The following is an 18,023-nucleotide window of genomic DNA, read 5'->3' on the forward strand; positions in this document are numbered from 1 at the left end:
AATACCATTGGGTCATAAGCTTATAGGCATTTTCCCGCTGCGGGATGCTACGGTACACTTTGGGGATATCCTGCCATAGCCTACGCCATTGCGCGGGAGTAATGTCCGTGTCCGACAGTGCCTGCCATCTGCCCTGATAGGGTTGAGAGGTCGGCGTTTGCCGGTGCTGGAGGATCTGGGAGATCCTCCATGTATTCCTTTAATCATTGTGTTGTTTGTTCATTTTCAGAAACAAGGCAAACAGTTTTGGAAAAGATACATTATTTGACTCTTTGGAGATTTCATCAATGATGTCAAGGATGAGATGTTCTCTCTAAACTCATGAAACTTAGAATGAGCTTTACTGCCCAAAGGCATCTTGGAGCTAGAAGCCTGAAACAAGGAACTGGACAGCAGAAAAAATGTAGGTTGGAGTGTAAACAGACATGTTCTTAAACGTTTCCTGGAGGCAATAGGACTTTCAGTGAACCTAATATCTATAGACAGCGAGTTCCAACGCTTAGCCAAAAGTTAGGAAAACGATTTACCTCCCCGCCTACTGGGTTTGTTCCTCAGGGCCAACACCTCTCTTGCTATTTGATTTCAAGTAATGGGTAGGAAAATACCATTGAAATCTCGAGTTGGTGAAACTGGGACCTTAGGTATTGAGCGCCTGTGTGCCAAACACACACCTTTAAACATGGCCCTTTTTCATGCTAGAAACCAGTGGAGTTAATCTAGTTCTTTGGCTATTGACTGCAGCCTCCGAAGATTAAGGATGACAGAAGCTGCCACATTCTGCACTAATTGGAGTCAAAATTACAGTGCACATTTTAGGCCAAGATGGAGTATTTCAGTGATCAAAGCAGGAGGCAGTTAAGGCCTTGATAACATTCTTGCATGATGTGTTCGGAATGAACGATAATATTTTTTTAGGATCCGCAGAATGGCAAAACAGGAAGCGGAGACTTGATTGACATAAGACTCAAAGGATAGGTATCTGTCCAATACAACTCCCAGATTTCTTGCAGAATCAACCGGCACTGGGAGTGCACCTAGTGCCTCCAGCCATCAGGCACTGGACCAAGAGGTCACATCCATCCAACAGTAAAACCTCTATCTTCTCGCCAAACCTCTAACTTCTCAGGTAAACTACCAATGTGGAGTATACACAGTGTCAAATTTTTTCGGAGAGGTCCAAAAAGCAACGAGAGGCAGAGCCAACTGTCCAAGCTCCCCTCTGATCTCATTTGCCACAGCCACTAGTGCTGATACCGTACTGTGGCCAACTCTGGAGCATGCTTTGCACATATGCAGTGGATTGTTTTAGTCAGTTACACTACATTATTTCTAATTGAAGTCTCTCTCCAGGATCGTAGAGCCAGCAGAGATATTGGCTTAAAATATTTCAATCCCATAGGATCTAGCAAAGGTTTTTTCAAAAAGAGGGACATCAGTGGCCTACTTCCAAATTTGAGGGAAGATATCCACATCTATAATAGTGTTATATAGGGCAGTGAAATATGTGGAAATGATTCCTGGTGAAGGCTTAAGAATGTGGGGAGGACTGGTGGTCTGAGGGTACATTGGACTTGGGAGGCGTAGTTCCCTATCTTGCAGTTCCCTGAGGGCAGAAAATATGTCCAAGCTATTGGCTTTACAGTGGTTAGTCTTCCCTAGGATAGAAATGAGTCAGGAGTGTTAGTCAATGAAAACTTCAGATAAATACTCCCAATTTTCTCCTGAAACGTCCTGTCATCTAGTACCCCCAGACGGCCTCTACTATTACCATTTCACAAATAGAAAGGGAAGCTCTTTCATTTTTATTTTGTGGGATCCAGTTTTTTAAAATATAAAAATAGTCTTCAGGTCTTTTTGCTCGCCATTCCATTTCAACTGGTCCAAGGAGGCATGTTTCTGGTCCAGGGAGGACCTGGCTTGGTAGTTTGCGCTGGATTGTGCTTCTGGGGAGCAGGGTTGTTAGAAATGGGATTTTTGGTAGGCTAGGGCATGTGCCAAAACCAGCCAGTAACCACCACCCTAGTCAGGATAAGTGAGTTACATTCCCAAAATAACCCCTGCTCGCCCCCTTGGTAGCTTGGCACATGCAGTCAGGCTTATCTTAGAGGCAGTGTGTAAAGCATTTACACATAACCAACAGTAATACAGTGTAAGCACTACAAAAGGACACCACACCAGTTTAGAAAAATATCCAAAATATTTTTATATACTTAAGACAAGACCAAAAGCGATAAAAATCCACAATACAGTACTTGGAAATCTTCAGTTATCGAAATAACCTTGAAAAACAGTTCCTTGAAGTTGATAGCTCCGTCTGGAGCTATCGCGGCGTCATGAACAAACAAATTCGAACAGTTCTGGCTGACTGGGGCGTCGCGGGCCAGCTACGTTGTCGGGAAGACCCGCAAACAGTACCTTTTAGAAATGCTGGCCGTCTGCAACCTCTCGTTGAGCTTCCGAAAGCACGGCGTCCACAGGTGTCGATTCCGGAGGTCGGTGCAGGAGTAGTCTGGGGCCCTCTAAGTCGCACGCATTGCAGATCGAACTCCTCTCTGTTGAAGTCAGGAGCGCTGGCCTCGGGTGCAGCGGTGCGGTTGACTGAGCAAGAAAATACCTACTTTCTAAAAGTGGTATTTTCAAACACAGAATGTGAAAATCACCTTCACTAAAAGATGCATCTTTAGATTGTAAGTTCAGGCATACTAAACTTTATTTTCCTACCTAATTCACCGGGCCAGTTTTCTTTATAAGATTTTATGGGGAACAGATAGCCTTGCAATTGCGAAAAACAAAATTGGCCATAATTCGCTGTCAGGACATGCCACACACACCAGGGCATGTCCTACCTTTCATATACACTGCACCTGGCCCACAGGGGTACCTTGGGCCTACCTTAGAGGTGGCTGACATGTAAGAAAAGGGAAGGTGAGGTTGCCCCAGTATTGGAACTTTCATAGATTCCCATGCTTTGTATCATTCCCTGTCGCCGGAATGGGAGCCTCGGTAAATAGAAAATACCTTAGTAGTAAGCACAAAGTGAAAAAATAGGCCTAGGCCTCATCTCATTTTGTAGCTTATCCACCTCTTTTTGTAAAAGAGACCAAATTCTTGCAGTAGCCCATTAGAGCAGCCTCACCCCATAGAACCTTCCTGAGAGCCTCAGAGCCTCAGATTTTCTACTGCACGTTGTGCAAGGGAGTCTCCATTGAGCTCTGCTCAATTTTCTTCACTTCTGAGTATTTTTCTTCAACTTGTGCCTATTTTTTTCGTCATGTCTGACAAAGAGAAGAAAGCACTTTTTAGAGCCTGTGCTACTTGCTCAAAAAAGAGGTTGTTTGTTGAGGACAAACATGAAGACTGCATATACTGCTTATATCTGGATCATAAGGCCACGGACTGCAAGATTTGCAGAACCTTCTCCAGACAGAGAGGGATGTCTCCTCACTTGGCTACAGAAAATGAAAGACCGCAAGGAACTTATGTCTTCTGACAGTGAGGGCTCCTCTTCGATGGTGTCATCAAGAAGGTCGAAGAAGAGGGGTAGGTCTCCCCCTGCTACATCTGATGAGCCCCATGTCAAGGCCTTACCTGGGACCTCTGATAGGTCTGATAGGCCTGCTTCCCAAAAATCTCCTCACCACTGTGAAAAGGAGCGGCAGGGAAAGCTTGAAGAGTCGCAACCTTCAAAAAAGGCTAAGAAGATCGTCCCTGTGACTTCACCACCCTCTGACAAGGATAGAGGGGTGAAAAAACCTTCTACTGCGACTCAGGAGGTCGTTTCAGACAAGAAACAGCTTTCGTGGACGGTGAAAACCACAGGTACGCCGACGATTTCTATCAAGAAAGACTTGTCTGTGAAATTGGCCTCGTCGACGGGCTCGTCAACGACTGCTACGACGACGGCACCTGCGCCGTCGACGATGTTTAAGACGCCTGATGCCTGTTCGTCGTCGACGAAAATGACTTTCTCCACGTCAACGACGATGACGACGAGAGTCGCTTCGACGAGGACAACGTTGGCGACGACCATGTCGACGACACCTGTCTCCTTGCTGCTGATGACGATCCAACCATCGTCGACGATGACCATCTCCCCGTCGACGACTCAGTCCTCGACGACGAGCGCAGTTTCTTCGTCGGCGCCTCCGTCGACGAAACAGTCTCTGAAGATACAACCATCGATGACGATTCCGTCGACGACTGGAAAAATTGTTTTTTCTCACAGAAAGAGACAAATAACACCGGAAATGACATCTCCACGGCAAGTCCAACGGTTTCCTCCTACCCTATTGCTGGATGAGGATTCTGAAGAAGCTTATAGCAATTTTGGCCAGGCTTATAGCCCTTCTGACTTACAAGTAAAAATACAGGACATCAGTTCTGAGGAAGGGGAAATGGACCAACAACAATATGTTCCACAGGATTATTATGAACAACAGGAAATGCCAAGCATGCAGGTTCCTTTCCAGAAACCTCCACGTCAATCTCAGCAGGAGATGGTGGCGATGCCATCCACTCTCATCTCTGATCTACAACTAATGTTACAGGACTATCGGAGGCGATTTCCTACTCCTCAGGAGGTTCAACAGGTACGCCCTCCTACACCTCCGCCTCAGTTATCACAGCCTGTGGCAGGACACTCTTTGCCTTCAAGAGGGCGTGACACAGAGCCCGTAGAACATCCACAAGAGGTGGTGCCCATTCGGGATGATACAGATGATGACAATGCCTCATTGGATGTAGATCAGCAAGTGGACCCTGACCAAGACCAGAATGTAGACTGGAATCAGGATGACCTTCGAGATCCAGACGTCACAGGGCCTGATACTGCAATCTCTCCTCCAGCAGATATCGGAGGCTTTCACAACTTGATGGAACAAGCTTCCAAGAGATTTGGTCTTCCGGTTACCACAGTTCAGTCCGAGTGTTTTTTGTACGATTTCAAAGAACCATTCCGGAAATCTGTACGTTCAATCCCCATCATTGAACATGTTTGGTCTGAAGGCCTAAAAGCTATGCAGAATCCGGCCACAGTCCTCCCGGTGCTCCACAGACTGGAGAAAAAATATAAGGCGCCAGAGGGCAGCCCGGCATGTCTACTAGGTCAACCAAAACCGGATTCGGTCATTTCCCAGGCCGCACAGAGTAAATCTAAAAACCCATCCACGCCGCTGACGACGCCACCGGATAAAGAGGGCAGGCGTTTGGACAATGTTGCAAAAAGATTCTCCACAATGGCCAGCCTCCTCGTTAGGGCGGCTAATGCTTTGGCGATTCTGGGGAGATACGATCGCCAGATGTGGTGTGACCTCTCCCCGTTCGTGGAAGAACTTCAGGATACATCTAAGGACGAGGTCAAAAAGATCTTACTGGAAGGAGAGCGAGCCTCTTCTGAAGTAATCGACTGCGCTATGGATATAGCAACTACGGCCTTCCAAGCGCTAGCTGGCTCAGCAGTTCTGAGACGCCAGGGTTGGTTGAGAGCCACGTGGTTCAGACAGGAGGTACAAAATAAAATTCTAGATCTGCCATACGATGGGGAGATGTTATTTGGCAAACATGTGGATGACGCCCTACAGGGCATAAAGAAAGATACGGATACGGCCAAGTCCTTAGGAACTTTACAATACCGCAAGGTGCCCTTTAAAGGTGCAAGAGGAAGAGGATTCTCCTCCTATAGAGGCGGCAATCAGCACCGCTACTCTTCCAACTCCCAACCTGGCCAAACATACAAACCCCAGTATTCACAGAGGGGTTCTTTCTCTCGCCAGCCGCTGAGAGGACGACCAGGGCAGCAGAGGAGAGATAATACCAAGAGACAATAGCGGCCAGGTGTCTCTTTCTACTGTTCCTGTGCCCTCATTAACACCAGTGGGGGGCAGGATTGCCCATTGCCTCAACAACTGGATGGTCATAACAGACCAGTGGATCCTAAACATCATCAAGAAAGGACGCACGTTGGAATTCCAAGATCTTCCTCCAACGAGAGCTCCAGACGCCTTTACACCCAAACATCTGAAACTCCTTGATCTCGAGGCCCACCAAGTCTTCACCAAGGGGGCAATAGAACCTGTACCTCTCTCCCAAAAGGGGAAAGGGTTCTATTCCAGGTTATTCCTGGTTCGGAAGACTAAGGACAAGTGGCGTCCGATCTTAGATCTACGACAGCTCAACACTTATCTCATCAAGTTGTCCTTCAGGATGGTTACTCTTCAGGACATCCTCCGCCTTCTCAATCCAGGGGACTACATGGCGACCCTAGATTTGGAAGACGCTTACTTCCATGTGCCCATTCATCCAGCTCACAGGCAATACCTTCGATTTACAGTAAGAAAGAGCCATTTTCAATTCAAAGTACTGCCTTTTGGTCTCCGGTCCCCTCCGCGGATCTTTACAAAGGTACTAGCTACGGTGGCAGCCTTTCTCAGAAAGCAGTCTTTCGAAGTCTTCCCATATCTGGACGATTGGCTGCTAAAGGCTCCTGTGTTCCAAGAGGCGTCCAGGGCAGTCACGAGCTGCAGACAGCTGTTCGAGCAACCGGGCCTTCGGCTTAACAGAGAAAAATCGATTTTGCGCCCCTCCAAAACAGCGAAGTTTCTGGGTGCGATCCTAGACACGGAGTGCTGCCTGGCTTTTCCTTCGGAAGAGCACCAAACCAAGCTAATTCTTTCAGCTCGCCTTCTACAGGCACGGAAGTTTCTGTCAGTTCGCAAATACAAATCGCTTCTCGGATCGATATCATCCTGCATACCATTGGTACCACACTGCAGGCTGCGAATGCGTCCACTGCAGGAACAGTTGGACAAACAATGGCGTCAGGTGACAGGCTCCTTCGACGACAGGATTGTCATCACTCCGGAAATGCGGAAGGCAAGCAGCTGGTGGTTGCTAAAAGACAATCTTTCAGTAGGTTTACCATTCCAACTTCCACCATCTCCCATGGTATTAACAACAGATGCTTCCATGGAGGGATGGGGAGCAGTCCTCCAAGACCTAAAGGTCAGTGGTCATTGGAGCCCAGTCCAAGTCAAGTTCCACATCAATCTACTGGAACTTATGGCCATTCGTCTAGCCTTACAGGCTTTCCTTCCAAGGCTCTGCAACCGTTCAGTGCTGGTTCGTACAGACAACACCACAGCCATGCACTACATAAACAAGCAAGGCGGAACAAGATCTTGCACCCTTTCGAAGGAAGCACAGAAGCTTTGGAATTGGGTGAGCCAACACAACATCACCCTTTCAGCGGAACATCTGGCGGGAACACTCAATGCCACAGCGGACGCTTTGAGTCGCCAAAAGACTATCAGCCACGAATGGGAACTGGATCAGACCATTCTAGAGGAACTGTTTGCACGTTGGGGGACCCCAACCATCGATCTGTTTGCAACTCCCCGAAACGCCAAGTGCCAGTCCTACGCAAGCAGGGTTCACCATCGGGAATCCTTGGGGAATGCGCTTTTGTTTGCCTGGTACGGCGCATTTGTTTACGCTTTTCCTCCTATTCCACTGATCCCGAGACTGATCCGCAAGCTCAAGGCGGAACCGTGCAGAATGATTCTGATCGCACCAGCATGGCCCAGGCAGTTTTGGTACACAGAACTTTTCCTCTCCCAAGATCAACCAATTCTCCTGCGTCCTGTTCCATCACTGTTGACAATGACTCACGGACAGGGCTTTGCACTCTTTGGACATTCACAGATGTCTCAAGTTCTACTTGGAGCGAACAAGACTATTCAGAAAATCTTCCCAGTTTTTTGTTTCATTCAGTGCTCCACGGAAGGGGTGTCCAGTTTCTAAACCCTGCATTTCCCGCTGGATATCCAGTGCAATACACTTTTGCCATCAAGCAGCGGGGAAACCACTTCAACGAGCAGTTCGTGCTCATTCTACGAGGTCAATGGCTTAATCTGTGGCTCTATTCTCAGGTGTCCCGATCAAGGATATATGTAGAGCGGCGACATGGAGCAGTGTCCACACCTTCACTCGCCACTACTGCTTGGATTCTTCTGTGAAAGAGGATGCAGCAGTGGGCCAGGCGGTTTTGAGGAACCTTTTCCAATAAGTCGGTGAGCTTTCCTTACTATCCCGCCTTCCTGTTTGCATATTTTGTATTACTTGTCATTGTTCTGCTTTGTGATGCAACTGTGTATCTGTTTTTCTTATCAGGATTATGTATGACATTTACAGGTACACATATTACAAAATATGCTTTTCTCTTTACTGCTAGCTATTCTGATACAAAGCATGGGAATCTATGAAAGTTCAATACTGGGGCAAGAAAACAAGTTACTTACCTGTGACTTTGGTTCCCCAGTATTGGTAACTTTCATAGATTCCCATGCGCCCACCCTCCTCCCCTGGGAAAGCTCAGCCTTATTGTCCTATGATGTTGCTGTTCACAACGACTACGAAAATCTGAGGCTCTCTCAGGAAGGTTCTATGGGGTGAGGCTGCTCTGATTGGCTACTGCAAGAATTTGGTCTCTTTTACAAAAAGAGGTGGATAAGCTACAAAATGAGATGAGGCCTAGTCCTATTTTTTCACTTTGTGCTTACTACTAAGGTATTTTCTATTTACCGAGGCTCCCATTCCGACGACAGGGAATGATACAAAGCATGGGAATCTATGAAAGTTACCAATACTGGGGAACCAAAGTTACAGGTAAGTAACTTGTTTTCATCTTGCAAGTGTATGCACTTGCCAAGTCGATATGTCACTCACAAACTGCGCGCAGACTCCGCAATGGCGGGTCAGAGTTACCTTTTCAGGGCTACTCAAGTGGGTGGCACAATCAGAGCTTTAGGCCCACGAGTAGCATTTGATTCACAGGCCCTGGCACACTCGGTGCACTTTACTAGGGACTAAAAAGTAAATCAAATATCCAATCATGAAAACACCAATCCATAACACAATTTACCACAGGAGCACTTGCACTTTACCACTGATCAGCAGTGAGAAAAGTGCACAGAAACACTACGGCAGCAAAAACAGAGTCGAAACCGGGAGGTCAGAAAGCAAAAATTCAGAGGAAACACGCCAAAAGATGCCAAGTCTAACAAGGGTCCAGACTGATTTTCATACGGCTAGGACCAAACTAGAGTGGTGTGGTGAGGAAAAGAATTATGGTTTAAGCCCAGATCTCTGTACTGGGGGTGAGTGTTTGACATTGTTCAGAATTCAGTCGATCAAGCCGCGGTCCCGTGCTCACCATGTCACTGGATTTAGGCTATCCTTGCTGATGAAGAGTGATACCCTGAACCGGGTCCTGGGATGCTTGTTTCCGGTCCAGGAAGGACCTGACTTGGCAGTTTGGGCTGGACTGTTCCCATGGAGAGTAGGGTCAAGATTGATTTGCATATGACTAGATCCAAACTGTGGTTGTTTGGTGAGCAAAGAAAATGATGGATTTATGCCCACATCTCCATCAATTTATTCTTTTTGCAACTTTCTAAAAGTGGCATTTTCAAAATTGTAATTTAAAATCTGTCTTCATCATAAGTTAGGATTTTTCATTACAATTCCAAAGACACCAAACATGAACTGCTTACAGCTTATTAAATGTAATAAGGTAACTTCGATGTTAGTCAGTGGGAGAGGTAGGCCTTTCAGTAGTGAAAAACAGTTGTATAGTTTTTCACTATCAGGACATGTAATACTTAAAAGTACATGTCCTACTTTTTTAATGTATTGCACCATGCCTTCTGGGCTGTCCACGGCCTACGCCAGGGGTGACTTAAATGCTTTGAAAAGAAAGATTTGGGCCTGGTAAAAGGTTTATTCTGCCAGGTTAAAAGGGCAGTTTACAACTGCACACACAGGCTGCAATGGCAGACCTGAGACATGTGTAAAGTGCTACGTAAGTGGGTGGCACAATAAGGGCTGCAGGCCCACTAGTAGCATTTAATTTACAGACCCTGGGCACTGTTGTGCCTCTTTACTAGGAACTTATAAATACATTAAATGTGCAATTGGGTATAAGCCAATCTTACCATGTTTTAAGGAAAGAACACAAGCATTTTAGCACTGCTTTGCAGTGGTAAATTGAGCAGAGTCCTTGAACAATGTCAGCAAAACAGGGGGTCTGAAGGCAATAAGTTAGTGGGGAAACTACACCCAGGAGCCAGGTCTAACAGTTGTGGTGATATTATCTGCCTGTGGACTCTTTCCTGTTCGTTTTAATGTGGAAGAAGATAGTACTTGGTAAAAGTGCTGTCACTCAAGAGCCTAATCCTCCAGACACTGAGTGGCTGAGGAGGATTTAGCCACTACTCTATTCTGTATGATGCATTGGGTAAAAGCAAAAAGTGAATGGCACCCTCACAAACCAGTGCATGAAGAAGCCTATCTATAGATGTATGTACTTTATGATGATTTTTAATGAAAAAACAGATGGCCTTGGCTAAGGGCAGACCTAAAAAAAAAAAAAAAAGGTGTCCATCTTTACAGATCCTCCTTTAGCGATTTGAGGATTGGAGAAATTTGCCTTGTATAAATCAGGAAAATTAAGCATGAGTCTCACGTCCCATCAGTTATCTCCTGTGATGTCCACTTGAAATAGAATTGGTGTTTCATTGAATGCAGAATTATTGTCTTTTTCCCGAACTAGTCCTGTCAAGAGCCAACGGAAACATGCCATTCTTGGCCTTGTGCAGTACTTAATTTGTGCCTGAAGTTTCCGACGTGCCTCACTGGCACTGAATTTAAACGGCAGTGGACTATTTTTGATTACTGCCAACCTTCTCTGTTTATTTCAGCCAAACCGTTACAGAAATGAAGTGGAGGCCTGAAATGCATGGATCAGGATGACAAATGCCATTGGATTGTACTAAAACTGTCAGGAATCAGTCCAGCCTTGCTGTGCTTAGTCAATCAATGTATTACATTCATGCTCTGCTTTTTTAACAATATTTAAGTTTCCCGGAAGCTGGGCACATGCAGCAGCAATGCAGACCTTCTTAGAGAAACGTACTTGCAGTAGCAGTGTAAGATTTCTTAACACTGCAAACATGGGGTATAGCTACCATTGGTGCAGCAAGTGCAGTGCCACCGGTACCCCAGGGTGTGAGTGGCCCTAATTGTGTCTGTCGTTCACTCCCCAATTGAATCACGTTTTCTGATTTTACTTTATTTTTCCAAGTATTCTCAAGAAGAACTTACCGAATACTTTGAGCAAAGTGGGGCTGGCTCACAAATGGGTAATGTCGGAGGTAAAAAAGAGAGTGGGACTCTTAAGAAATACTTTGCACATCAGCACTTAAGTATGGTATTTATGTTATAAATTAAGCACCGCCTGTGCTTGTGCTAAGATGTTGCCATTATTTCATTCCCCTTGATGTTCATGACTCATGTTCAAGGAAAACTATTTCCAACAGGCTGTAATGCAAAGCCCCTGCATTCTGCCGCGGCTGTCAACTCCCCCTTAGACAGACAGCCTCACTTTCTAGAATCTTAACCAGGCCATGATTTACAAAGTGATTCGTGTTTTAAAGCTTCTGATGGATGCCCACGACTCCTTTGCTTATTTTCATTTCCTTTTTTATTTTCAGAGGAGTTTGTTCTGGCTGCACAGAAATTTGGTCAGGTTACACCCATGGAAGTGGACATCTTGTTCCAGTTAGCAGATTTATATGAGCCTCGCGGGTGAGTGGAGCACTCTCTTGTTTCTTGTTTAAATTGTAGAGTTAAGATATTAAAATACAAGGAATAAAGTGCTGTTGTGGTTTGCTTTGTTTTCGGCTACGCCAGTCAAGTCTGTTGATGTGTTTTGCTTGTTCTCCTCTAGACGTATGACGTTAGCCGACATTGAAAGGATAGCTCCTCTGGAAGAGGGGGCGCTGCCCTACAACCTAGCGGAGGCTCAAAGGCAGGTATGGGATACATTGACATTGCCTGATGCATTATGTTCAGGCGCTTCCCGCCTTGTTGACTTAACACTCAAGAAGTGCAAAAATGGGTGTCTGTGCACAAGTGTTAGTTATAAAAAGATATGCATACTTTCGAGGCAGCCTAGTAAAAGTGGCTGCAAATCTACTCCCTTGTTTTTATTTTAGCAATATGTAAATTTGAAATTTACCACTAAAATATATGGTTGTCCAATTTTACGGCCCCACTTTTTTTTTCTAATGGTGCATCTTCTTCCTCCTCCTCATTATTAAACTTGCTAACTTAATTCTACTACTACCCCACTCATCATAAGCTTTTATTTATTTTCTTCACTGAGGCAGCGTTCGCTTTGAAAATGTTCTAATTTCCGATATTATTCCAAGTAGTATATTGAAAACAGTTGAGGTTATAAAAACGCATAATTTAAAGCGTCTCTGCTTATTGCACCGAGGCAGCATTGCATAACCAGCTTGTGTTGGTTACCATAGATATATCCCAAAGTTTCCAAGAATTGTTACCTAAATTGACACGGGAATCCCGCATTTTGCCATCACCTGAAGGAAGTTTGACAGGAAAGTAGGAAAGCACACATTTGAAAAGTTTTTAAAAGGATTGAAAATTCGTTAGAAACATTAGAGCTAGACTGTAACACAATCATGTGTTTTTGCTGATCAGAAACTCAAAAAGCAGCAAGTATTTGCAGAGTAATAGATTTGCTATCCTAAAATCAGATGAGCGCAAAGAGGTGTTTATAAAAAAAAAAACATTTTATCGGTCTTCAGTTGTCATGCGGCAAACAGTTCAGTTCAGTTATTTATTATCACTCTCAGTATGTAATCAGATTGCAGTGTCTCTTATGTGAGATAGCTATTCACAACATGCAAACTAACCCCTTAACTTTGGAATCCCTCCCAGATCCCCTGCCCCGTTGCAGGCCTTTTCCATATGCTAGGGATTCATATAATTATATTCTAATATCTAGTTGTAGTGCTGTCCCATCTGTGCTACCTCCCACCCTATTGCTCAGGCCTTTAGATATGCTCGGGTATGTCCGAGTTAGCCTGGGGTCCCTCCCTGTCCAAGTTCGGTTGCACCGGGTTCCTCTGAGGAGACAGTCCCCCTGATGCAGATTCTGGGTCCTTTGCATTATCCACCAATGCTTCCCAGGCCCTGGCTCTCTCAATTGATCCAATCTCCCGATGGGCGTTTCTAAGGTGAATCCTCCCCTCACAATCCCGCCCATGTTTCCAACTACTGGAAGTCTGGCTCCGCAGGGTCCTTCCAATGTTGCGTTATTTCTCTTTTAGCCAGTATCAGTGCCAGGTCCTGAAATCTGCTGGTGACCCATGTTTTGGAGTTGTGGGGGAACAGGTCCACGAGTCAGTGCGCATGGGTACAGGGGACTGGGCGCTCTATAATCGCTCTGATTGTGTTAGTGGTTTCATTCCAGTAGTTCCTTAACTCTGGGCATGTCCAGAGCATATGGAAGAGTTCTGCCCCCACCTCTCCGCATGCTGGGCATCTCGCGTCCTCACCATGGAACAATTTATTAATTCGTCCGTGGGTAAGGTATGCCCTGTGTAGTATAAAGAAATTTATTGAAACCTGGCATTTGTCGAGTTCCTAAGGGTCCCAACCTGTATATTTTCCCAATCTTTGTATTCTAGGGGGGCATTCGGGTCCTCAGCCCAAATATCGCAGAGACCAGTCAGCGGTTGAAGGGTAGCTCTGCCCAGAGCCCCATACAGGCAGGTGACCGCTTTGATTCTATCCCCCGCAGTACCAATGTAGCTACGAGAGGCATGGTGCGGCAGTTCGGACATTTCCACCCCGCCACTATCCCCCCCCCCCTCCCCCATCCCTAGTGTTGGCGGATCGCCGCCACAACCCCTGTGCAATAAGAAATTACCATGGGGGAGGTTGAATCCCTCTCGAAAGCGTTCGAATTGGAGGAGTCCCACGGACCTATATAGGTCTCCCAGTCGTGATGCCCCTGCCTTTATCCAGTCTGTGAGGCCCTACCATTGTCCCCCACATGGTAGTATTCTTAATATCATTATGGGGAGGTCAGGTGAGTAAGGGACATGTGTTTGCGTCTTTTGGAGGCAGCGTCTCCAACAGCGCCGTATCACTTGTACATCGCCTGTGTCATCTACTGGACCTCTGTCTACCCTCATCAACAACTTCAATAGTACATGCAAGTCTGGCGTGAACGGACTCACTTCATGTGCCTGCAACTGCTGATCTGCCAGCCAGCGGGACAGCCACTGTAATTGAGAAGCAAGGTAATATCTTTTAAAGTTGGGGACTGCAAGGCCCCCTTCTACAGTCGGACACTGCATTGTTTTCAGGGCTGCCCTTCTATGCCCCATGCCCCACAGGCAACTCATCACTAAGGAGTGCAAGTCAGTATGCCACATTGGGGGTAGCCATATTGGAAGCACAGTGAAATATAATACTCGTGGTAGTGCCACCATTTTTAATAGCGCCACCCTCCCCGCTAATGAATGAGGAAGCCTTTCCAAAACTCCATGCAGGTCCTCAAAGATCGTATGGCCGCCCCCAGGTTTCCCTCGAATATGTTCGAACGGAGCGGTATATTTTCACCTCCAGCTCTTCCAGGCATTTGGGTCCCCATTGACGGTTTCCCAGATCAGCAGGCGGGGTCTCTGGGAAAAAGTCTGGGCTTTTGCCGGTTAATCTTTAATCCTGACATTTCCTCAGATTCCCCCTTTGGTCTCTTAGTGCCAGTTAAGTCCACTCCTACGCTCCCCAGAAACATCAGTAGATCATCCGCATACATCGCTATATAGAGTACACTGTTCCCCAGGTGTATCCCTTGGTACTTAGAATAGATCCAGGCTGAAAGGCCAACCGTTCCATAGCCAGGGCAAATAACAGTGGGGTGATCCTTGTTGTGTGCCCCCTCCACTCCGCACTGTTCTGAAATGGTTCAGCCCGTCCTGATCCGCATCAAGGGTCTCGTATAGAGCAGTCTGACCCATTTCAAGAAGCCTTGTCCCAGGCGCATTTTTTTCATGACTCCATACAGTAACTCCCATTCAAGACTGTCGAAGGCCTTTTCAATATCAACTGCAAAGACCATCCCCTCCCCTCCCCTGTCATGTGCTCCATGATTATCATAAGGCACTGTATATTGAGCGCAGTATTTCGGCTTGGGATGAATCCCTGCTGATCCGAGTGTATAAGGTCAGGCATTAATGGGTGGAGTCTAGTTGCTAGTATTGTGCTGAGTATCTGAAAGTCTAGGTTGAGCATGGATGTACTGAAGGTAAGTAACTTGTTTATCTGATTGACTTCTAGCCGCAGATTCCTTACCTTAGAATAGATACCCAAGCAGTACCTTCTCGGAGGTGGGTCCGCAGACAAATTTCACTTGAGGAAGTTCTGCAGGACCGAACAGTCAAAGTGCCCATCCCTACAGACCTGTCTGGCCAGGCAGTAGTGCCTGGTAAAGGTGTGCAGGGAAGCCCACGTTGCTGCTTGCAGATGTCCAGGCCCGGAACTCCGTGAGCTAACACAGTGGTTGCAGCTTTACCTCCAGTGGATTGAGCGTGCAAACCCTCAGGGTGTTGCTTCTTAGCCAATGCTAGCAGATTCTGATACATAGAATGATCCATCGGGAGATGGTTTTCTTCTGTACAGCCTGTCCTTTCTTTGCACTGACATCAGTCCACACGAAACTCTCATGTGCTCTCAAGTTGGAACAACAACGCTCTTTTTGGGTCCAGGCATTGATGTTGCACCTCCTTTTTGGAGGGATGAGGCAGAATGTAAAAAAGTAGGCAAGGTGATGGATTGCCCTATATGAAATGGGGTGACCATTTTCGGAAGAAAGCAAGCTATTGGACAAAGCACCAGGTTGTCTGGGTAGATAGTAAGCTAAGGAGGCTTGGATGGCTAGGCCTGACGCTCACTGACCCTTAGGAGCCTGAGTGGACAATTGTGCAGAGACTCCAAGGGAGCGCAAATAAGGAAAGTGAGGCAGAGATTGAGGTCCCACTGGAGCACAGCGAAAGGAGAGGGAGGTGATATATTTTGCAAACCTTTCAAAACCCTATGTACAATAGGAGATTGGAAAGGGGAAGGTTGGTCAGGCAACCAAAGAAAAACAGAGATTGCAGAAAGATATCCTTTGACAGTGCCCAGAGCAGAGCCCTGTTGGACAAGGGAAAGAATAAACAGGAGAACCTGAGAAAGGGGGCAGAAAGGGTATCACATTGCTGCCGAGATAACGTTACAGACCTCAGGTGTTGGGTAGAAAGCTATCCACTGTTACTGCTCAATCTGCACGCAAAAAAGGCAGAGCAGTGACCGGTTCGGGTGGAGAACCCTCCCTGCTGCTGCGACAGAAGATTCTTCTGAAGGAGTAGCCTGAGCGGAGGACTGATGGACATGCTCAACAGCTCAGTATACCAGACACTCTGTGCCTATCCCGGCTCCCAAGGATGACTTGGGTCCGGTTGTTCTTGATCTTCTTCAGAACTCTGGGCAGGAGTGGTGTGGGCGGAAATGTATTAGGAGGCTTGAGTTCCACCTAAGACAAACAGTGTCTCTGAGCGAAAGCCGCCTTGGAATCCCCACTGTGTAGAACTGCTGACATTGTGCGTTCTCATCTGTGGCAAACCAATCCAACCAAGGCTCTCCTCACTGGTGAAGAAGACTTTGCACCATCCGGATGGAGACTCCATTCATGATCCACTTGGCAGTGTCAGCTCTGGGGTTCAGAGAGCCCACCAGATTTTGAACCACCTGGGATATACCCTGCTATTGCAACCATGTCCAGAGATGCAGAGCCTCTTGACAAAGGATCCATGGCCCTACCCCACCCTGTTTGTGGCAGTACTACATGGCGGTGGTGGTGTCCGTGAACACTTGCACAAGCCTTCCTTGGATGGAGGGTAGAAAGGCTTTAAATGCCAATTGGGTCATTCAGTGCTCCAACAGGTTCATGTGGAGTCCAGATTCTGCCAGAGACCAGATTCCTCTGATCTCCACTTCTCCATGATGGCTGCACCATCCCAGGAGTGACGCATCTGTCACTACTGTCAGATCTGGTTGGGGAAGGGGTCTGCTGCAGACCTAATCACTGTTCGTAAGCCACCACTGCAGGTACTTCTCGGTTCCGTCTGAGATCTGGACCATGTTAGAGAGACCTTGATGCTGTGCCTATTGGAACTTCAGATTCCACTGCCAAGTCTGCATATGCCAATAGGCATATGTCACAAGCAGGATGCAGGAGGCCTTGAGGGCCACCAGCCTCTGAATCAGTCTCACCAAATTCCATTGGGATATTGCCCGGGGGGGGGGGGGGGGTCTGCCTACGGACTGGTGCCGGGAAAGGTTGGGACAACACGACCAGCGCCGGTCTGGATCCATCAGTGTATCCTTGGGGTCCTACTGGCGCAACAGGCGTGGATCCAGAAGAGGTCTCTTCCGAACCCATGGGGTCCGAAGGCACGCCGGTAGAAATGGGCTGTCCAAGTATTGGGTGCATGGCCTCATCAAATTATCGGAGCTGGAAGGGGGTTGCTCTGACTCACTTAAACTTGGGGAGGCGCAGAGCCGACCGGGACGCTGGCTAAACCGCATAGCCAGGCCTTGAGTGGTGACAGTCCCTCATCCCATTAGCCGATGGATGAGGGGAAGTTGAAGCACTCTTTGACTTCTTCTGTTTAGACTTACCTAGATGCTCAACGACTAGGAGTGCAATGATGACCTCAGGCTCCACGACTGCTCCCGAGACCTTCCTCTCGACCGGGACATCGGTCGTCGCGACATCGAGCTGCTAGATGTTTGAGGGACTCCCTCAAGGCCTTCTGGTGCATGGCGTGGCAGTCTGGACAGCCCCTGTGCTGGGTTTAGACCAAGTCCCAAGGAGGACGTGGTCCCGCTCAAGGCACCAAAGACAAACAGGGTGTGGGTCCATTACTGACATCTGCCGTTGATAGGCGCTCATGGCTTGAAGCCGGCCTTCCTAGGTGACATATTCCTGCCACACCAGTCGGATATCCTCAAAAAGAGTTGACAAAACGTTGAAATAAACTCGTTGAAAATGACTCCTTTACGGTGTTAGGTGACTTTAACTTTACTTAGAAGCTGATAATATTTCTGACACA

The 18,023-nt window shown here is 47.0% G+C and overlaps 1 protein-coding gene across 1 annotated transcript in view; it reads left to right on the forward strand.

Moving 5' to 3' along the window:
* Positions 1-18,023, forward strand: part of SLC25A13 (solute carrier family 25 member 13) — a 785,732-nt gene that overhangs the window by 351,571 nt on the left and 416,138 nt on the right. Inside the window, exons 8-9 of the mRNA XM_086941927.1 lie at positions 11,547-11,640; positions 11,783-11,867. Of these exons, the coding sequence (XP_086798053.1) occupies positions 11,547-11,640; positions 11,783-11,867 (179 nt within the window). The remainder of the gene's footprint in view (positions 1-11,546; positions 11,641-11,782; positions 11,868-18,023) is intronic.

The sequence above is a fragment of the Lissotriton vulgaris genome, chromosome 10, assembly GCF_964263255.1.
Source record: "Lissotriton vulgaris chromosome 10, aLisVul1.2, whole genome shotgun sequence".
Lineage (NCBI taxonomy): Eukaryota > Metazoa > Chordata > Amphibia > Caudata > Salamandridae > Lissotriton > Lissotriton vulgaris.